We start from the raw sequence: 19,879 nt of genomic DNA on the forward strand, positions 1-19,879 counted from the left end.
CATAATGAAATCTCTCAATAACAGCTTCCAATCCATTTCTAGGCGCTGCTGAAAGTTCTAATTTTGATCTTTAAAATATTAAATGGCTAAGACCTGAGAATTCCAAGGATTGCTTTTCCTGAGGTACACTGGATGCCGACATTACCTTTCCTGTGTCAGATGCTGCTCAAAAGTCAATTTTGATAGACTGTTTCAAAGAGACTTATGGTACACCTACTTTGCTGCCAAAGATCTTAGAAAAAAAATTCTCAAGCCATTTACAGCTTTTTTATATTTTAAACATCTGTTTACTCTTTTTGATGTAATTTCAGAAACAGTTTTAATAGATCTTGATTGCAAGAGCAGTTTCCCTGTTGACTTATTTTAATATTTATATATTATAATGTTCTGAAAGTGTAATACATGGCAGGCTATTAATATTGGCATTAATATTGCATATTCCAAATGAAATTTTTTGTTGTTACTACTTTTTTTGGGAAAGTAAACAGCAGATTATCTCTGATGAAGTATTCTATCCACCTGCAGATCAGTTTTCCTGTAACTTCACCACTGCATACCAGTAACTTAACCCACCTTATTAAGAAGATATTAATGCTTGCATATTTTTGAAACAAATCAAACTATATTTTAATATTTCTGTGTTGTTATCACTATTAAGATAGCATATTACCAGAATAGATACTGCTGCTCATAAAGATCCTGTTAGCAATGAGTTAATATGACAATGCAAAAAAAATGCAGGAGAAGAGTTGCTTTTAGAATTACAACATGTCTCATCTCTATATTTTAAACTGCAGGCTATAGAACAGATCTCTTGATTTGATATGTCAAGGATGTCTAATTGAGGCAAAGACTATTTAATTTTTTAAACAAAAAATGCACCAGAGACACTGCTTCACTAAGAAAGCCAGTAATTTTACTGATTTGGCTGCAAAATACAAATTATACCTTATGTCCAGCAGGAAGAACTTCTGATTTTTTTTTGCCCATTAATTTATTTATTGTTCACTACAGACAGCTGATTAAATCTCTTGAGATACACAGGTGTGATTTTTAAAATTGTTATAATATCTTGTCATCTAGTGGCGACAAAGTCCAGCTTATGCCGCTGTGAGCCTCTAAGCTTAATATTTCTTGCAAAATGCTTTTATGTGCCCATCAGCAGGAGAATATCACTGATTTAATTAAAGCAAATTCCCAGGATTAAAATAAAATAAAGCAAAAGCAAACCATCTGAAGCAATCCAAGTCAAATATTTTTAGGTTAAGTGAGTTTCATTTACCACGGAGCTGACAGCTTTGACTAAAATTGAGGAATAGGCCAGTTTGAGGTACAAGCAGGGACAAGCAAAACTAAACAGCATGATTATGCCCATCGTGATATAGAGAATTTGATACAAAGTGTGCAATTCTACACTTGGGTTGCTCCACAGCTTTGGTTAGAATATGTTCACAAAAGCCTGTTACTAGTTTGTGAGTGAGGTCTTCTCACCTGACACCAATGTCACAGTGTCAAGAAATGGAGGCCACATATGTGAAGATGTCACTGCAGTTGGCATAAAATGGGAGCAGAGGAATATGCTGGGTTTAGGCAATAGCATTTATTGAGGTTTCAAGTGGCTTTTTGGGACATAAAGGCAAAGCATTTGCCCTCTAGAGGCAGCAAGAAAGAAAGAAAAAAACCAAATCAAACCACATTGTTGCATCTATGAGGGAGATGGGTAAAAGCTAAGACAAAGTCAAACAATACAAAAAGGAGTTCTTGACATTCTTGAAAACAGCATAGCAGTTGTTTTATTCTTGCATTTTAGCTTTGTTTGGGGGAAAAAAAAACCTTCTGAGAAACAGCAGATATCACTGTATTATTAAAAATGTTAAATTCCACTCCTGGGAAAAATATAAATCATTTAATTACCCCCAAAAAGAAAAGAAAAATAACGCCCGTTGATAAAGCACTGAAATGATTTTAAAAACTCCTTTTCTGAGATCCATGCATACAATATATAAGATTTTTCTTATTAGCTTTTCCCAACCTAGTATTCTTCATATATGGATATAAGCTAAGCTAAGCTTGCCCAGCTAAGATATGGCCAATGCTTATTTCCTTTTATGGGAGACATTTTACTGTGACACTATATTCAAAAGGCACTAGATTTGGAAAGGGTGGTGTATATCATATGCTGTCATCAGAAAAGAGGCTTTTCCTTTCATTAATAAGCCTTTTCGAAAATAAAGATCTGTTTAAGGGGAGAATACGTCTTTTTGGCTATTGCATGTTGCCTTTAACTTTGTTCCGCCCAGATTGAAGAAAGTCTCAATCCTTTTTGGGGCACTGCCCCAAAACTGCTTAAATACAAAAGAATTACACCATTAAGTCTCTCCATTGTAGCTTCACCATAAATTATTAAGGTATAGATAAAAAGAACAGTTAAGGATTGACCGCTAAAGCTTTTAGAAAGCAACATCACCGTTAAACATTGTGCTTCTTTATTAATTAAATCCATTTACAATGTTCAGTTAACCCTAAATTTTGTGCCTCTATATTTTAGTTTAGCTCAATAGTGGAAAAAGGAAGAAATAGTAATATCCATTCTTGCACAATTTAGCTCTGTTCAAGATCACAATTGCCTGGCTGAGTGGGAGGAGCTTATTTCAATTGGTTCACATGCACAGATCCCTTCAATTCTCAACAGTAGTCTCAACAGTAACTTTATGTTTGCATGTGCATGGTTGTCACTATCACCCGCCCACATTGACAAATGACTTACAACCATACTGGTAAGCCAAATATTATGTCTTTCTTTTTCCTTTTTTTAAAAATGGCCACATACCGTATTGCATATTTAATTCCTGTTGAAGATGAATGTTCTCAAGTGATGATAAATGTTAAAGTGAAGAAAATAATTTGGAAGCCTGATTGAAGTTAGGAAAATCAAACACTGGCCCCATTCTCACTTCCTTTAATGCACTTGTATCTGTTTAAAGTTATTGATGGAATTAATGGATTATCAATGCAGTTTTTCTGTTATCTAGAACATACATGCAAATGATATGACTTCAGCATACTTCCAAGACTTTCTGGACTAGTCAAGAAATGCTTAGGATAAGAAAAAGCAACTGCTGAGCTAGCACAGAATGATAAGCTATGACACTACAGCTGTGGTATAGGTGTCATTATTATTGCTTTGGTAAAAGTGAACAAAGCCTTACATCTAAATTTGGTTGGTATCCTTAATCAAACAGAGTTTTCACAGCTTGTATTCGTATGTAGACATATATGTCTCCATTAAAATTTGCCAAAGTCAGTTGATTTGCTAACGCTTGTTCATGACTCTGGAAAGGTACCACAGATTAATCAGCAACCGGGATTAAGTAGTAAAGAGTGAATAGCGCTCTAGATTTTTCACTCTGCTTTATATTGATGCTGTATCAAAATGAACAGTTAAAAGAACTGCATCATGAGCTGTGTTTTGACTCTAACATGCTAGAAATTACTCATATTTCTTCCATCCTACATCTCTTCCCTGCCATCCGGTCCTAAGAAAATAAGCTACATCACTTGTTTATTCACTCGCCCACTCAGCTCAGCAGGGTGGACCACCAAGACTTAATTTACATGACAGATGTTAAAGCTCCAAGAAATATAAAACAATTATAAAGAATAAAATAGACTAAGTCATATATACAAAGGGACTCTCCTACAGCACTGGGAATCCAGATATACCTTTCACACATTATTTAGCATGTGGGAAAAAAACCCCACCTTTCCTTTCAAGAATCAATCCCAGTATGGAAGTATTTAAAGCAAATGACATACTTTTCATGCATTTTTATGCCTGCTAAATTATAAATAATATGTATTAATGTCAAAGATAAATTAGATACCCTGTTCAGGCATAATTTTATTCTGATATTATTCTTAATTAAAAGTATGGGTAGGAATTATGGATAATATTAGCTTTATCCAATAAGAGGAAAATAGAACAGAATGGATTTCTGTGGTGACCAAACAAATTCAGTTAGAAAATTATAATGGCCAATTTTTATAGCAGGGCTGATTGCTCAAAGAAAATACAGCAGCTACTACATTTGAATGGAACTGTGGAGTTCGACTCTAGTTACTCAACATGATGCACATGCTTTACATTACAACCATCACACCATCTAAATACAGATATCAAAATAAGCACAACACTTTTCAGTGGTCCATACATTCAGCCATACGTCACCAAGTGTTGCATAGCAAAATACTGAGTAAACCTACATTCAGTCATCTGGAAACAAATCCCTTTGACCTTATTGGATTTATTTTGCAGTATACCTGTACATGATGGTATTATAACTAATGTAATGCACGTATAAATTCATTCTTGGACATAAACAACTCAACGTTTATAGCCAGATTGAAGTTAAGACTGGTGACCTTTTGCTGCTATTCCTGTCCTCAATTACTCTGTATGAAAGAGTACAAGAAGTAAAGAATTACAGAGTTGGAAGGGCTATCTAGGCTACCGAGGCCACTTTTCCTTGATTACATTTGAACCTGAAACTGCCTGTAGTTCTGAGATAACCTACTGAATGTTAGGCATAATATATGCAGTCAGGGTACCAAATTTGGGGTAATTGTTATAGCTTTTTAAAATGATGTTCACTTTGATGCTACCCCAGATTTCCATTTTGTTTGTGCAAACTTTCTTAGTTACCTCTTACAGCCAAAAGATTGCTAGTTTTATCGAATATATAGAAACAAGACAAAGCTAAGTCACATTGTGATCTAAGGGGCAGAAAGCCTCAAGATATGCAAAACATAAATAAGGTAAGAAGAACATGTTCAAATATATGATGGAACTACTCAAGATGCAAAACTGACTGCAGATGTATTTGAATTATATGGGCTGCTTTAGGAAAGGAAAATCCTAATCGTTTGCAGATTAGCCTCCAACAGTTGACTGATTCTGTAAAATGTATTCTGATTAGAAGAAAAACTGAAAGGAAAAAAAAATAGTTACTTAAATGTGCAACTGCACAAATATAATTCCCCCACTATTAAGATAACAAAAACTTCTGCTATTACCATAATTATTATATATATTAGAAAGCTATACACAAGCATGTTAATTTCACAGATTTTTTTAAAAGATTCTTAATATTTTATATAATTAGAAATACACATTTCAAAAACAAAATTTCTGCAAAGAGAAAACAATTACCTTGGTTAGCAAAGCATGGAGTTCTTCATGGCTTAGGGTAGTGCTTTCTATACAAAAAGTCCCCCTTTGTTTCCTTCAGGGCTGTTTAAAATATTGGCAAAGCTATGAAGGGGGAAAACACATTTTGGCTTATGTAATCTACAAAAAGCCACAATGCTTTGCAAACTCTGTCTTACTTTTTAATATGAAAATAAGGAAAATGTAATTTACATATTTTTTAACATTTTTATTTAATAAGTGATCCAGACCCAGAATTTTAAAAAATTAAATAGATTAGCCCTCACACTAAAAAAAAAGAATCCCAAAACATTTTTTTGACAAGTATGGTCCTCTTTTAAATGATTTTGATCCGTTTAACTGAGTGCCATACTCATACAATATGCCAACACATTTGTGAGCATTTTCAGATACACTAAGTGACCTAAATTTTTCCTTTTCTTTTTTTTCCTTAATCACCCTGGGTCTCCCAAAACATCTGTACATTTTTATTTGTTGCATAACAGCCACTTTCTCTCTCAGTAAAGATCTGCCCAGGATTGGGCAAATGCCTCCTCTTTTTTCTGTTTTTGGCTATTTACATGTAAATAACGTTGAACCTGCAACATGACACTATCTATTGTAACATACATTTTGCAAGGGAGCACAACAGTAAAAAGAAGTTAACCTTAAAACCTATTTTGTACAAGTGATCTGTTGTACAACTCAAGTGCGAAGCATCTCTTCAGCATTGCTGTTTATCTTTTAATATGGTATCACTGAGGCAATTTAAAAGTACTTTTACAAAACAGAGTACCTGACTTTCCCCCCCCCACACACAGCACATATAATGCATATTGACCCCCCTCCCTCTTTCCCCTTAAGGTATAGCACACACACGCACTGCAAGGAAAAAAAAACCTCTAATAGCTAGTAAAGTTATCATGTTGCCCATCCTTCAGAGAGCCGCATGCGCTTCACGGAGGGACTTTCCCTTTCGTCCGGCGAAGGTCTGGTGAGTCCAATGGGAGAGTGGAATTCATTTCGGTGATCTTCCCTGTCGCTTCCATCATAGGAACTACTACAGCTGCTCAAGCTGTCAACAGGAGATCTTCCCGCCTCGTGGCGCGTGTGCTGTGGATATCTCGATGGCGTGGTGGTACGGTCTCTAGGAGGAGAAACAGGTTCGGACTTGATGTTGAGGCTTTGAGTAGAAGGCAGGGAGAGATTTGTATTCTGAGATAAATGAGTGCTAGTGCAAGCTCTGTAGGAGGAAAGGAAACCCAGTTACAGATGGAGGAGGCAGAGCCCCCTGAAATGCACACTTATACAAAATATCAGCTAAGAGACTGAAAACTCATTCCTGCACAAAGCCAAGGAGTGTGTGTGTAGGATTGTCTCTGCAGCGGTGGGACACGTCTGAAAGGATGACTCTCCTAAGATGGTCCTTGCAGTTTGTTCCATGAATTACCCAGAGCTGCAGCCAGGATGGAAATAGTGTCAGCCCCACCCATGATTGATTTCTTAAGGTATGACTGCATGTGTGCGTATACAGAAAAGTAATTTAAAAAGATGGTAGGTTGTATGGCAGACTAGTGTAGATTGCTTATAACTCAACTGCAAGAACAATTGGGCCTGTTCTATTCAGCATCTTTTGGGTTTTCACATGGCTTTCAAGACATCATGGGTTCATTTTTCTGGGTTCTGCTGAGTGTCTTGAGGTATATGGCAACTCATATTGGAAAGAGGTTTGAGCAAAGGTTCAAGAAATTCCCTTTCCAAGTCTATATCACCCTAAAGCTATGTAGAAACTAATATTCATTTTAGTAGAAACAAAATGTTGAAGCAAGATTGGATACAGAAAATTCTGATTAATTCTAAAGCCCTGCCACATTAGAAAAAGTTACCAAACCAAATCATGATTTTCAGTTATATATTCAAACACCAAGTTATCTGTTTGCTTATTCCTCCTGTATTTTCCCCTCCTCTCCTCTTTTGGCAATGAGGACATTGGAACTAAGAGGGATTTTTTTGATGGCCAAACAGATAAGAGTGGCTTGTTAAGCTGTAGGTTGATGAAATGAGGGGAAAAAAGGGGCAATACTCGAACATGGTTATTTTCAATATAATTATTTAAATCAGTGTTTTTCAATTTCAGCAATGTTAGGATGTGGAAATTTCATCTCCCAAAATTCTTCAGCCATCATATGGATAAATCCTGAACCAATAAGGTGTTCAAACTGTGCTAATAGCTGTACTAATGGCAATGACTTTGTGGATACTAGTTGATTGTGCATGGAAGTTGTATATCACTCAGAGATGACATGGCAGATTGAATGTTTCAGAGGCATGAAAGGCTATGGCACGAAGGAGATACGTTACTTGAGCACTGGAGCTGTACGTTTTGAAAGACTGGAAAGCTCACATGCTCAGGCCTAGCCCTCTAAAATCTTTGTGGCTGAGCACAAAGTGAAGGACTGTAGCCAACTGTTTTCTAAACTCTGCAGAAATGCAAAGCAATGATATATATCTATCCTTAGAATGATGTGGTGATGCTTTTATCATTAATTGTCACAATGTTTAATAATGAATGGCTATTGTTAGTCAACAAAGAGGAAGAAAAATGCTGTATCCATAATTGCTTTCATCTGCCCTGTATTCAGCTGATTTTGTCAAAATTGGTGCAGTTATTTTCTCTAAAGGAATAGACAAGCATATTGGCCATACAGTTGCAGTTGTGTGAAAAGCAAGCCAAAGGGCAGAATTGCCTTGATTTTACATTCTTGGCGATACCTGAAGTTAACCCACTATCTATAGTTGGGATCTGTTAACTATTGGAAATTAGTTCAATTTGCAGTGTAATGAATATCTTTATTCAGTGTGGAAACTAGAAGCACTAACTATAAAAATAAGGTCTCACAAACAGTTTTCTTGATTTCTAAAAAAGTAAAAATGCACATTTTCAAAATCCAGCTTACATACTAAACTGGATAGAGTAGAATTAAAAGAAGTGTTATCTTTTCTTGCAGCCTAACTAACTGTTATTTAATTTCAGATTAAAACTGATTTACAAGATTTATAGAAGGAATTGCCAAGTGAAATTTTCTTATTTTTTTCAGTTGAGAATCAATTTCTGACAAATGTAGCATAAATATTTATAGAATAATGTACAGGTAAAATTAGGGCAGGTATTTTATGATTGAGCTAGAAATAGATGATGGTGTGTGCCAAATCTATGAAGGTTTGCTATTGGTTTAGCATTTAATTATGAACTTTGCTTTCTTTCTGAAATAGTCTGTTTATGTTATGGTGCTCAACTGAAAACAATTTGTTCACTTTAAATGCTTAAGTGGGGCATTTTCTATTTTGTAATGTATTTTTTAAAACACTAAGATTAATGCACAAAGAATATTATTATGAAGATTATAGGAAATATTTAATAGAGCTTTCGCAGTAATACAATTTCCACCTAAGCATTACAAAATAATTGGTATAATCTACTTCTCACTGAAGTGAATGGCAGCATATTTAATTTAAATAGGGCTGAGCTACTGCTTTCAATGCATCCTAAAAGGAAGGCATCTCTCTAAATAGGCACACAAATAGTCCTCGACTTAAATTGACCATTTAACAATATATTCAAAGTTATTATAGCCTTGAAAAAAAGTGAGTTATGATCTGTATATATATTTATGACTGGCACACAATTCCCATGGTTGTGTGATCACAATTGTGGTGTTTGGCAACCTACCCACAATTATTACCAATTGAAATGTCCTACAGTTATGTGATCAAAATTTGCAACATTTTTTGCCTTTTTTTGCTGGCAGAAAATGCCTATTGGGGAAGTTAGATTTGCTTAACATCCATGGTCATTCACTTAATGACAGATGTAAAAATTGTTCTAATATTGGGTCCAATTCTATTTGCAACTGCATTAAGTTATGGTGGAAATTCCAATTGTGGTCATAAATTGAGGAATATCAGTAATGCACTCGCATCTCCAATCACAGAAAAGACATTCAACCTTGACTATGAGCAATTCAGATCATAGGAAAAGCGAATACTATGGTTTTGCTAGTTTCCTTGTTCCACTGGATTTGCTTATATTTATTTTTTATAAAGAGTTTCTGGCTTTTACAACAGCTTGGTATAAATTATTATAGGTTTTTCCCTCCTGAATTTGCCACTAGAGGGCAGGAATGCATGCCCTTTCACTGGGAAAACGAACACCAGGTTTGCTTGCTGGCACCCTTTTGAACATGTAATTTATCATAATGTAAGAGAAATAAGTGAAATATCTGTGCCTCTTCTAAAATACATGATGCTCAAGCAAATGTGGATTATGTCTGGGTCAAGCTGGTAAATCAGTTGGTAATACTAAGCAGACAGGTATTGCAAAGTGCAGTAAAGTCTTAAAGTCTGAATGGTTTAAAACTCTGGTTAAAAGCAGAGAAGAAAAAGTAAAAACCTTTGAATTCTAATATCACTGTGACAACAAGGGTATAATATAAATCAGTGAAACAAGCTTATGTTAATAGATTGGGGGAAAATATACGAGTTATAAATGAATTGCTTATCTGCTTTCAAGGTCTGAATTTTGGGGATATAATTTCTAGACTCAGCTCAAGTAAATGGTAGACTAGCATTTATGTGAGCTTTTCCTCAGAAATGATGGAAAAACGTCTTCTGTCAAATAATCTACATGATTTTAGATCTTGCAGTCATCTGATATCACCAGTGATGCCAGGTATTAAAACCTCTGCATGTAAAGTACAGGTAGTCCTCAACTTATGACTGCAAGAGGGCCCTAAAACTTGTTCTTAAGCAGTGCAGTTCTGGCTTTTGGGGCAGCTGAATTTGGGCTGGAAGATTATTTCCTGGTCAGCCCACGTTCAGGTGAGGCCAGCTGCTTCTAGCCTAATGGAACACATAGCTGAATACATAATAATACAGCCAAGCTCAGAGAGCACCAAGGACTTCCAGTTCCACCCTGAGCTTCATATATTGTCTTCTATTGGTAACATGAAAACCAGCTGGGTGACACTGGTCCAGTCACTCTCTTTCAGCCCAACTAACTTCACAGGGTTGTTGTTGTGGAGAAAATGGAAGGAGAAAGGTTGATATGTTTGCCACCTTGATTTATTTTAAAAACAATAAAGAGGGGATACAAATAAATAAAATAAAACATGGCCTAGTACAGCTAATGCTGAAACTCCACTGCCAAGACAATTTAATCCCATAGACAGTTTGCCATCTGATTTCACTAAACTGCTCTCCTCCCCCATTGCTGCACTGCAATCTATCCATATGCATGATGCATCTATCACTGACATACTGCAGGTCTGCCATTTATTATGTGTTACACCTACCTCTCATATCACTTTCTAATGACAACCAACGGAACATTATCTACAGAGGAAGGGACACAGGACAGAACTAGATGGAAGCAACTCTCTTGGGTTTCTTGTAGGACAAAGAGGGTTCAGTCATTCTGCCAAGATTATAGCTTTTGGTTCCTTTCAAGGTGTCTCATTTCCAGAATACTAGAAACTCTGAGCTCTCTGCTCAAAACACTGGATTTCTCCAACAGGGAGGGAAAAGCTTTATAACCAAAACCAGGATTATTATTATTATTATTGTTGGGGGGGGGAGAAGATATCTTGGGTCTTTTAAAAATAATATAATGCTTTGAATTCTGACTTACCCCAATTGACTGAGGGCAGATGGTGGCATGTTGTGTAGATGTTGCTGCTGCCAGCCAGTTACTGAGCCCAAGTGGAGAGCACTGGCTGTGTTAAAACCAGACAATGATGACAAATCTGCACTACTTAGCGAATATTCTGATGCAAGAATAAAAAAAACACAATAATTTCAAAATTAAGAAGAAAGAGTTCCAAAGCAAATTCCATTAATAAGGCATTGTAACATCTACTGCAATTGTGGTATTAAAGGTATTCCCTTCTCCTCGCCACTCACTGAAAGCACAATAGGTAGATACATGCATAGATACACAAGTGCATAAAATTAGTTTACTATCTTAGGAAATAAATGCTAAATATATGATTTTCTGGCTCCTGGTGAACTTTCAACTTGTGATGTTTTGTAATATTTTTAGCACACATTTATCAATACCAAAAAAATCCAGCCTCCAATGTCAGCTTACTTGCAAGGAATGGGAAACCTATGACTCTTTGGATATTGCTGGGCAACAATTCCCAGTTACGTGGCCCTGCATGGCAATGGATGCTGGGCACTCTAGATTAGTGCCTACTGGAGGACCACAGTTCCACACTTTGATATTGAATATGGGCCAAATATATGAGCTTTATGGAAGATTACTGTAAGTGCAATCAAAATTAGATTAGCCTTGGATTCTTGGAAATAGCAACCTTAGGCTCTGGGGTTAGTTAGTTACTATGTTCCCATGGACTGTGACCTTGAATACACATTCAAGCCTGTAAGTATAGAAGGGAAAAAAGGTACACAACTCAGTTTTTGCAATGTGTAGACTCCAGACCAGCCAGGCTCACATTGAGTTTTAGAACCCTAGTCAACAGAAAATGGACATACTTTGGGCTTCAACTTTTGGGGAAACCCTGAACTGGAAAATGGTCTCCCCTTCCAGATAAGGATTTGGTACAGCCATTCATGGCTCTGCCAGTCCCTGCTTATTATACAAAAGAAAGTTCTGGAGTGATATGCCTTCTTGTCCCCATTACTGTTTCCTATCATGTCTTTCTGATATACAAATGGATACCTTATGAGTGTACAAATCAGACACTGTGGAGTCTGCAGTTCAGGTAAGCATGGAAGCATTTCTGGCCTCTCAAAAGTGTATGATGCAGGTAAGCTATCCCACAATGTGCCAGCAGGCATCAATTAATTATGAGAGTGGGAATGTCAAAGCATTTTCTGATAAGGGAAGTTTAAGTGGCTCTTCAACTGTCAAGTGTGAATGAGTGATTCTTATGCCACTTAAAAGTAATTCTTGTTATGATACACAGCAAAAAAGAGATAGGATTCTACATATTGTTTCATTTCATATTACTACAAGCATCAAATTCATAATTACTTGGGCTTTTCTGTATGTGAGTATCTGGCTTTTTTCTATTTAATCTACAAGGCTCAGAATTCTGTAGAAACTTACCGGTACCATATGTTGTTGAAATGGCTGATGGGTATCCTCCCATCCCTTGCCCTGGTAAAGTAGGAGTTGCCACGGAAACCACCGGAGTAGCCAATGACTGAGCAGACTGAGAGTTATTTATCCTTTGATTCTTTTAAATGAGTAAAATAAACATATTAATGGAAGGATGGAAAACATTTGAAACAAATTATATTTAGAGATTGGATTTGTTCCTATGGTACAAAATTGCATACAGATTTCACTACATTAATCATTTATCATGTCGCTTTTATGAACTCTGCCAATCCCATGATTTATCATTTTTTCAAGAGACCAGTTGTCACCATAGTAACTCATTAAATCAGAATCTCCTAGGTTACCAAACATATAAGATTTTTCTCCTCCCCCCCACATATACATTAGTAGCAGTCAGACTAGGAGGATAAGAATATTTAACATGTAATCATTTAAGTTTGAAAAAAAAATGCCTGAAAAATATCACTAAAAATATTATGCTACTCCTTCATCCCAGTTCAGTTCCAAGGATGCTTAAAAAAGTATTGAAGTAGGATGACTTGTGCCAGATGGTAATAAAGAATTCACTGTTGAAAGCAACCTAATGATATGCCCATATACATGCATGTTCGCTTTTCTATGGTTTTTGTTACAATTTGGGACATGTGCAGAAGCCTGCTTACATACACAGACTTCCTTAGGTGAACTGGCTGCCTATGCTTAAAATAGGCAAGCTAGATGATGAATATGCAATGCTGCATGTTCTATTTTGTCCAGAAGATGGTGCTATGGTCACTTCATTCTTAAAAATGCTGAAACTTGTATGAAAGATACTATTAAATATATCCTTACCCTGTATTTTCTTATTGTGGGACTCTAACATGTACAAATCAAGTTTGGAAATTTAAAGGCATAGGGCATTTGATGGAAACATTAAAAAGTTTGGGCATTCAAATGTGACAGTACTGGAAGAACGCTAAACCCAACCTTTATAAAATTGTTGCTTTGCAGCGGTTAAATACAAAACTTTTAAACATCTTTCAAGCCTTGGAAGATAGATGGGAGAGACTTAAATTTGTTTTTGCAGAAAAGATTACATTCTGAAAAAGCTTCCTATATTTCAACTGCCAACTCAGTAGCGAAAAGCAAATGAATTGTTTCTGCATATCTTCAATAAACATTATTCTCACTTACCAAAAGCAGATCAACATCCTCAGACTGATAGCATGAGAGAGGAGGATGAATAATTAGCAAAAACAAATATTCTAAAGTCTTCTGCTTCCAATGGAAGAAGGCATAGCTTCGCAATAATGCACAGTAGAATTGGCTATCAAGCTAGTTATGTACTCTACTATATTCTCATTAAACATTATTTAAATTCCTATGTTTAGGGCATATAGTCCTGATTAGTTTTTTCCTTTTTTTCTTAGAGAAGAAGATTAATCTAAGGGTAATACACCCATGTTTTTGCCTTCCTAATCCTGACCTCATCTGCAACTCATACTCAATGAGATCATTGTTGCAAAATATCTTCCCAATCAGATGACCTCTTGGAAAGTATTACTAGTTTAGATGTTCTAGAAATAAAACATTTGATAGAGATGTTTTCTAAAGGTCAGCCACACAAGTAATTCACCTTATCCTATTCCTTCAAGAAGAGATAGTTGCACTGATCGGTTTTATCCAAGTGGAAACCACAAAGGGGATATATAAATATATCAGGCTAGTAGTTTAATAAAGAACTGTTTAAAATAGTTGTCAATTTGATTTAGGTAGAGCAGTATCCTTAGCATTACCTTGCATTTCTTATTAGATTTGTTTTTAAAATAGTTTTCCTTTTAAGGATTACATGGAAAATTAATGTCCTATATGAGTTCATAGAATATAATGAAAGACACAGGCTTAATACACTTGAGAAAACTCAATGATGCTGTAGCTGTTTTATGTGTGTGGACAGGACATAATAAACATTAGTAATGAAGAAAGGTTTTAATCAAAATGCTGTTTATAATTGTTGTAAGATGTAACTTTTGGGCTTCAGAGTTGCAGAAATAAAAATACAATTCTTTAGGTTTGGTTTGTGTCTCAAAATGTAAAAGCACTGTTTGTGTATGATGTCAAAGCATAGCTTCAAAATGCTATATACAGTAATAAAAGAAACTTTAAAATGACAGAGAAAAAAATACCCTTTTAAAAATATAATTGAAAACAAACTAGCTATAGTAGTAGCAGCCACAAATCAAAATGGTATAAAAGCATTATCATTTGAACATAAATTCCAGATTCAGACTAGTACTTTATTTTGATTTTTGTTAAGATACAATTCTTGTAAAATTCATTTCTGTCTTATCTGCACCAAGCCTTATTGAATTTAAGGAGACAATTCCTAATTAAGTTTATGAGTAATTGAAGCTTTGGTTTGTTCCCTTATTCAGAGTATTATAAATGGTTGCCTTCCTCCTAGGAACAAGCTGAATTTTTATATAAAATGGGCAGCTCTTGAGAACAGGAGGAGCAACCAGCAAAGTAACAATTAAAGCACACAAACCTTAAATGCTTATATACAAATGCTCAAAGCTTGGGGAACAAACAGGGCAAACTAAAAGCAATAGTACATGAGGGAGAGTATGACATAGTTGATATTAGAGAAACCTGGTGGGACAAAACCCATGAATGGAATGGACTGATAGAAGGATACAAATTGTTCAAAAGAAACAGGTCTACAAAAAGAGGAGGAGGAGTTGCACTATATGTAAGAGAACACTACATATCTCCAGTGACTGTGTCATACTAGAATTTAATATAACACAAACACTAGCAACAGAAAACAATCCAACCAGTGTCTTGAACTTCAAAAGAGCTGACTTTAACAAACTCAGAGAGAACCTAGGAAAGATCCCATGGATGAAAATCCTAAAGCGGAAAACAACCCAAGAAGCATGGGAAACTCTCTAAATATGATCATAAAAACCCAGACCAGCACAATACCACTGAAAAAGAAAAACAATAAATTCAAGAAGAAACCAGCATGGCTGCACAAAGATGTCCCTGACAAACTGAAAGACAAAAAGGACAAATATAAAAAATAGAAAGAGGGACACATAACTAAGGCCAATTATCAGCAGACAGCCAGAACACGTAAAGATGAAGTCAAGAAAGCAAAAGCTCAGAACAAACAAAAGATTTGCAACAGAAATCATGGATTAAAAAAAAAAAGTTTCTTCCAACATATTAACAACAAGAAAAAAATCAAGGAAACTGTAGGGCCACTAAAGAGAGATGGCAAGGAAATAACAGGCAACAGGAAGAAAATAGAGCTGCTTAACTCATACTTTACATCAGTCTTCACACAAAAAGAAACAATAGCCCAACACACCAAAAAACCCACTGCAACAGACAAATTAGAAACAAAAATTAAAATAAGCAAGAAAATGGTAAGAGAACCCCTATCTGACCTTGACGAGTATAAATCACCGGGGCCTGACAAATTACATCCCAGAGTTCTGAAGGAGCTGGCAGATGTTATCTCAGAACCATTGCACCACATCTTTCAAAAATCCTGGAGCACCAGGGAAATATCTGAGGATTGGAAAAGGGCTGATGTGGTTCCCATCGTCAAGAAAGGAAAAAAAAAGCAGACCCAGGAAACTACAGACCAATCAGCTTAACATCAATACCTAGGAAGATCCTAGAAAAGATAATAATAAAAAAAATCTGCGAACAACTAGAAGCAAACAAAGTTATAACTAGTAGTCAGCATAGGTTTGTTAAAAGCAAATCATGCCAAACCAATCTTATTTCATTCTTTGACAAAGTGACTAAACTAATAGACCAGCGAAATACTTCAGTAAGGCATTTGATAAAGTAGACCACAACCTATGTCGACAATCCTACCGGACCCCTGAGTAAAGAAGGACATAAAGGCAACCAGACTCAGGAAGCAGCGGTTTACTTTAAGGCATTGTTGGCATCAGCAGAGAGCTATAGCGTCCAGGCTCCTTGCTGAACAAAGTTCACGCTGGGAGCAGCCACCTCCCAGCGCAGGTTAAATACACTTGCTTCAGTGCTACCCCACCCCCCTGCCCAATTAGCTAGCAACCCCACCGTCCGCCCAACTAACCAACAACCCCACCCTTCAATCATCTAACAACTCCACCCTCCAATCACCCAACCAGCACCAGGCTGTAGTTAACTCAAAGCGCAGCAACTGTTCCAGCTTAACCCCCTCCCTTGTGTTCGTCTGCATGATCGTCGCCCTTCTGGGATGCCCCACCCCGACAGCACGCTCTCCTGCTCGCCAGCTGTCTGGTGGCCACTTGTGCAGGTGTCTCCTTCCGCATGGGCATGGTTCCCTACGCCGTCCGACAACTGCCTGTCAGCTGTTCGGTGGTTCAAATGGGCCGCTGGAGTATCGCGGCTCGAGCTCCGTCGAGACAGTGAGCTGCATGGGGATCAGTGCTGGCTGTCCTCTTCCCCCACCGTGCCATCCTTCAGCTTCCCCCCTCCTATGTGTCGAGCCTGTGAGGGCTTGACAACCTACTCCTTAGTAAGCTAGAAAAAGATGGAATAGACAACATCACCACCAATGGATCCGTAGCTGACTGGCAAACCAAACTCAATGAGTAGTCCTCAACAGCACTACATCCACATGGAGAGAAGTAAGCAGTGGGGTACCACAAGGTTCTGTCATAGGCCCAGTACTCTTCAATATCTTCATCAATGACTTAGATGAGGGAATTGAAGGGGAACTCATCAAATTTGCAGATGACACCAAACTGGCAGGAATAGCCAACACCCCAGAAGACCAACTAAGGATCCAAAAAGATCTTGAAAAACTTGAACATTGGGCCCTATCCAACAAAATGAGTTTCAGTGTGGAGAAAAACAAAGTTTTACATTTAGGCAGGAAAAATCAAAGGTACAAGTACAGATTGGGCAAGACCTGGCTTAAAAACAGTAACTGTGAGAGAGAACTTGGAGTCCTAGTGGATGATCACTTAACCATGAGCCAGCAATGTGCAGCAGCAGCCAAAAAACAATCCTGGGTTGTATAAACAGAGGCATAGAATCAAGATCATGCGAGGTATTAGTACCGCTTTATAAAATCCTAGTTAGATCACACCTGGAATACTGCAGCCAATTTTGGTCACCAAATCACAAAAAAGATGTTGAGAGTTTGGAAAAAATCCAGAGAAGAGCAACTAAGATGATCAAAGGCCTGGAGACTAAAACATACGAAGAATGGCTGCAGGACTTGGGTTTGGCTAGTCTAAAGAAAAGAAACAGGGGAGACATGATAACAGTATTCCAGTATTTGAGGGGCTGCCACAAAGAAAAGGGAGTCATGTTATTCACCAAAGCACCAGAGGGCAGGACAAGAAACAATGGTTGGAAACTGATCAAAGAGAGAAGCAACCTGGAATTGAGGAACTTCCCGACAGTGAGGACAATTAACCAGTGGAATAGCTTGTCCCCAGAAATCGTGGGCCTCCAAAACTGGAGATTTTTTTAAAAAGACTAGACAGTCACTTATCTGATATGATATAGGTTCTCTTGATTGAGCAGGGGGCTGGAGTAGAAGACCTCCAAGATCCCTTCCAGCTCTATTCTATTCCTAAATGTTATAAAATATTAAATACTGTATTTGAAAATACTTAACAATATTTTTATGAATTTAATTCATTTATTGCATGTGATTTTAAGTTGCCTCTATTTAAGTGGCAGGTATCACTTACATCAGGTTCCCACCACCACTAATAAAAATACATAAAAGCTTCTGGCCAAAATATCCCTCCCTCCAAACCTTAATGGTTAAGGACATGTGCCTAGTTCAGTCACAGCATAGAAACAGTGAAATACTGTGAAGGCACATGCAGATATATAGGTTTTCCTAGCAAAGAACCAGACTGCACAGAGAAGCTAAGCACTTCCTCTTCTGAAGAATTCTAGAAATAGAAGGAAGCATGAATACTCTCTTGCAACTTCTATGGAAGATACAGTGAAACACCAGGGTTTGCTGCAATCATTCTGAGCATGCAAGAAAATGTACTTTGCCTTGGTTTTTCTTCTGAACTGTGTCTGAACCAACTAATGCTACAACATACATTAAGTGCATTAGGGGCAACTCATTTTTTGCTTAAATATTGAAGATCTGAATCTTGCATCCTTGAACTGTTACTATGGAAAAAAGTACACCTACATAATTTGCGGGGATATTAAAAGGGTAATAAAGACAAATAACTGAATAATTTATATATAATCAGTTATTTTGTGGAAGCCAGTCTCTATCTGCCAAATGGATTAAAAGCCTTTTCTTTTAAAATCATGGCATTGCTATTTTCGAGCAATCTACTTAACTTTTTAAAGAAATAAATATAATATTAGACCTTAGGAGGAATTATTGGTTGAGAGAAGGATGAATCTGGGTAGGACTCTGATTGTAGTTAGTATTCATTCTACCATGAATTTATCTGGAGCAATATCTCAAAATCTCATCCCGGTAAATCTACCGGAGGATTGCTTTCCATTCCTATAGTGCATTATTAAGAATCTTGCCAAAACATCCTGCAGACTTTAATAATTTAATAATCCCCTGCCATCCCCAACAAATACTGTCAAACTATACTTGGATTGCAAATCCAGCCTTTGGCATTTTGGCTGGAAATTCTGGGAACTGCAATGTCAACTTATGTCTGGAGAGTGACAGTTAGCAAAAGCTGCTTGGTAAATTTTTAGTGAGCTCATTAATTGATTAACAAACCAATTTGTTTTTTCACCAGTGCAGACCTAATACATTAAACTATTCATCTTTGAATTAAATCTGGCTGGAAACTCTTTCAGTTTATTTGCTCAAGAACATTGAATAATGTTCTTGAGCAAATAATTTCCTGCCATTAGGTTAATCTAAAGCCTACTGGAACCTTTGTATCTTTGAAGGGAAAGGAAGAAAAGAATGTGTTACCACAGATGGCATTGTGTTCTTGCTTCCAGGTGGAATCAGCACTCGGAGGTCTGGTTTACGATTATTCAATCCCAAATTCATGGGTGGAGGAGACTTTGCTTGCATATTCTTGTTCAAGTTGCCAGGTGAGACCAGCAGACCTGGGGAGTTCCGTGGGTTGCCATACCCATTCCCTGTTCATTTTGCAAAGAAAGACAAAAAAATGCAGGTTTAACAATGGATTCCTAGGTATGTAGATTAACCCGAAATACCCTCAGGAAATATTGTTCTTCTTTTCAATAACCTCAACATATGTGTGCCACATTAGCATTCCCCAAGCTGGCTGAGATTTTGGGAAGTTACAAACTCAACACATATGGAAGGTGCCTAGAAAAGGAAGGTGGTGTGTGATGAATCAATGGGATGGCATCTTTTTTAAAAAAATAATAAGGGCAGCAAAATAGAAGACAGTTGATCTTGTTAGTTGCTTGAATAACCTCTTTTCATCATCCTAGGGTGACATGTATTGCATGGATTGCAAAATTTTAAACTTAAACTAACATATCATTTCAGCAGTGTATGTTAATTTTTATTTGGTATTTTATCTTTG

General features: G+C 36.8%; 1 protein-coding gene across 8 annotated transcripts in view; it reads right to left on the minus strand.

The window, feature by feature from the left end:
* Positions 1 to 894: 894 nt before the first annotated feature.
* MEF2C (myocyte enhancer factor 2C) overlaps positions 895 to 19,879 on the minus strand; it is a 188,627-nt gene continuing 169,642 nt past the window's right edge. For 6 of the 8 annotated variants that reach the window (XM_039326082.1, XM_039326056.1, XM_039326021.1 and 3 more), the window contains 4 exons: positions 19,291 to 19,463; positions 12,336 to 12,465; positions 10,893 to 11,028; positions 895 to 6,449 (listed from right to left, as the gene is read on the minus strand). In XM_039326082.1, coding sequence (XP_039182016.1) covers positions 6,128 to 6,449; positions 10,893 to 11,028; positions 12,336 to 12,465; positions 19,291 to 19,463 — 761 coding nt within the window. In that variant the 3' untranslated portion in view covers positions 895 to 6,127. The remainder of the gene's footprint in view (positions 6,450 to 10,892; positions 11,029 to 12,335; positions 12,466 to 19,290; positions 19,464 to 19,879) is intronic. The other 2 variants (XM_039326076.1, XM_039326065.1) reach the window with 1 other exon arrangement.

This window comes from Crotalus tigris, unplaced genomic scaffold (genome assembly GCF_016545835.1).
Source record: "Crotalus tigris isolate CLP2741 ecotype Arizona unplaced genomic scaffold, ASM1654583v1 scf7180000017613.987060, whole genome shotgun sequence".
Taxonomy (NCBI): domain Eukaryota; kingdom Metazoa; phylum Chordata; class Lepidosauria; order Squamata; family Viperidae; genus Crotalus; species Crotalus tigris.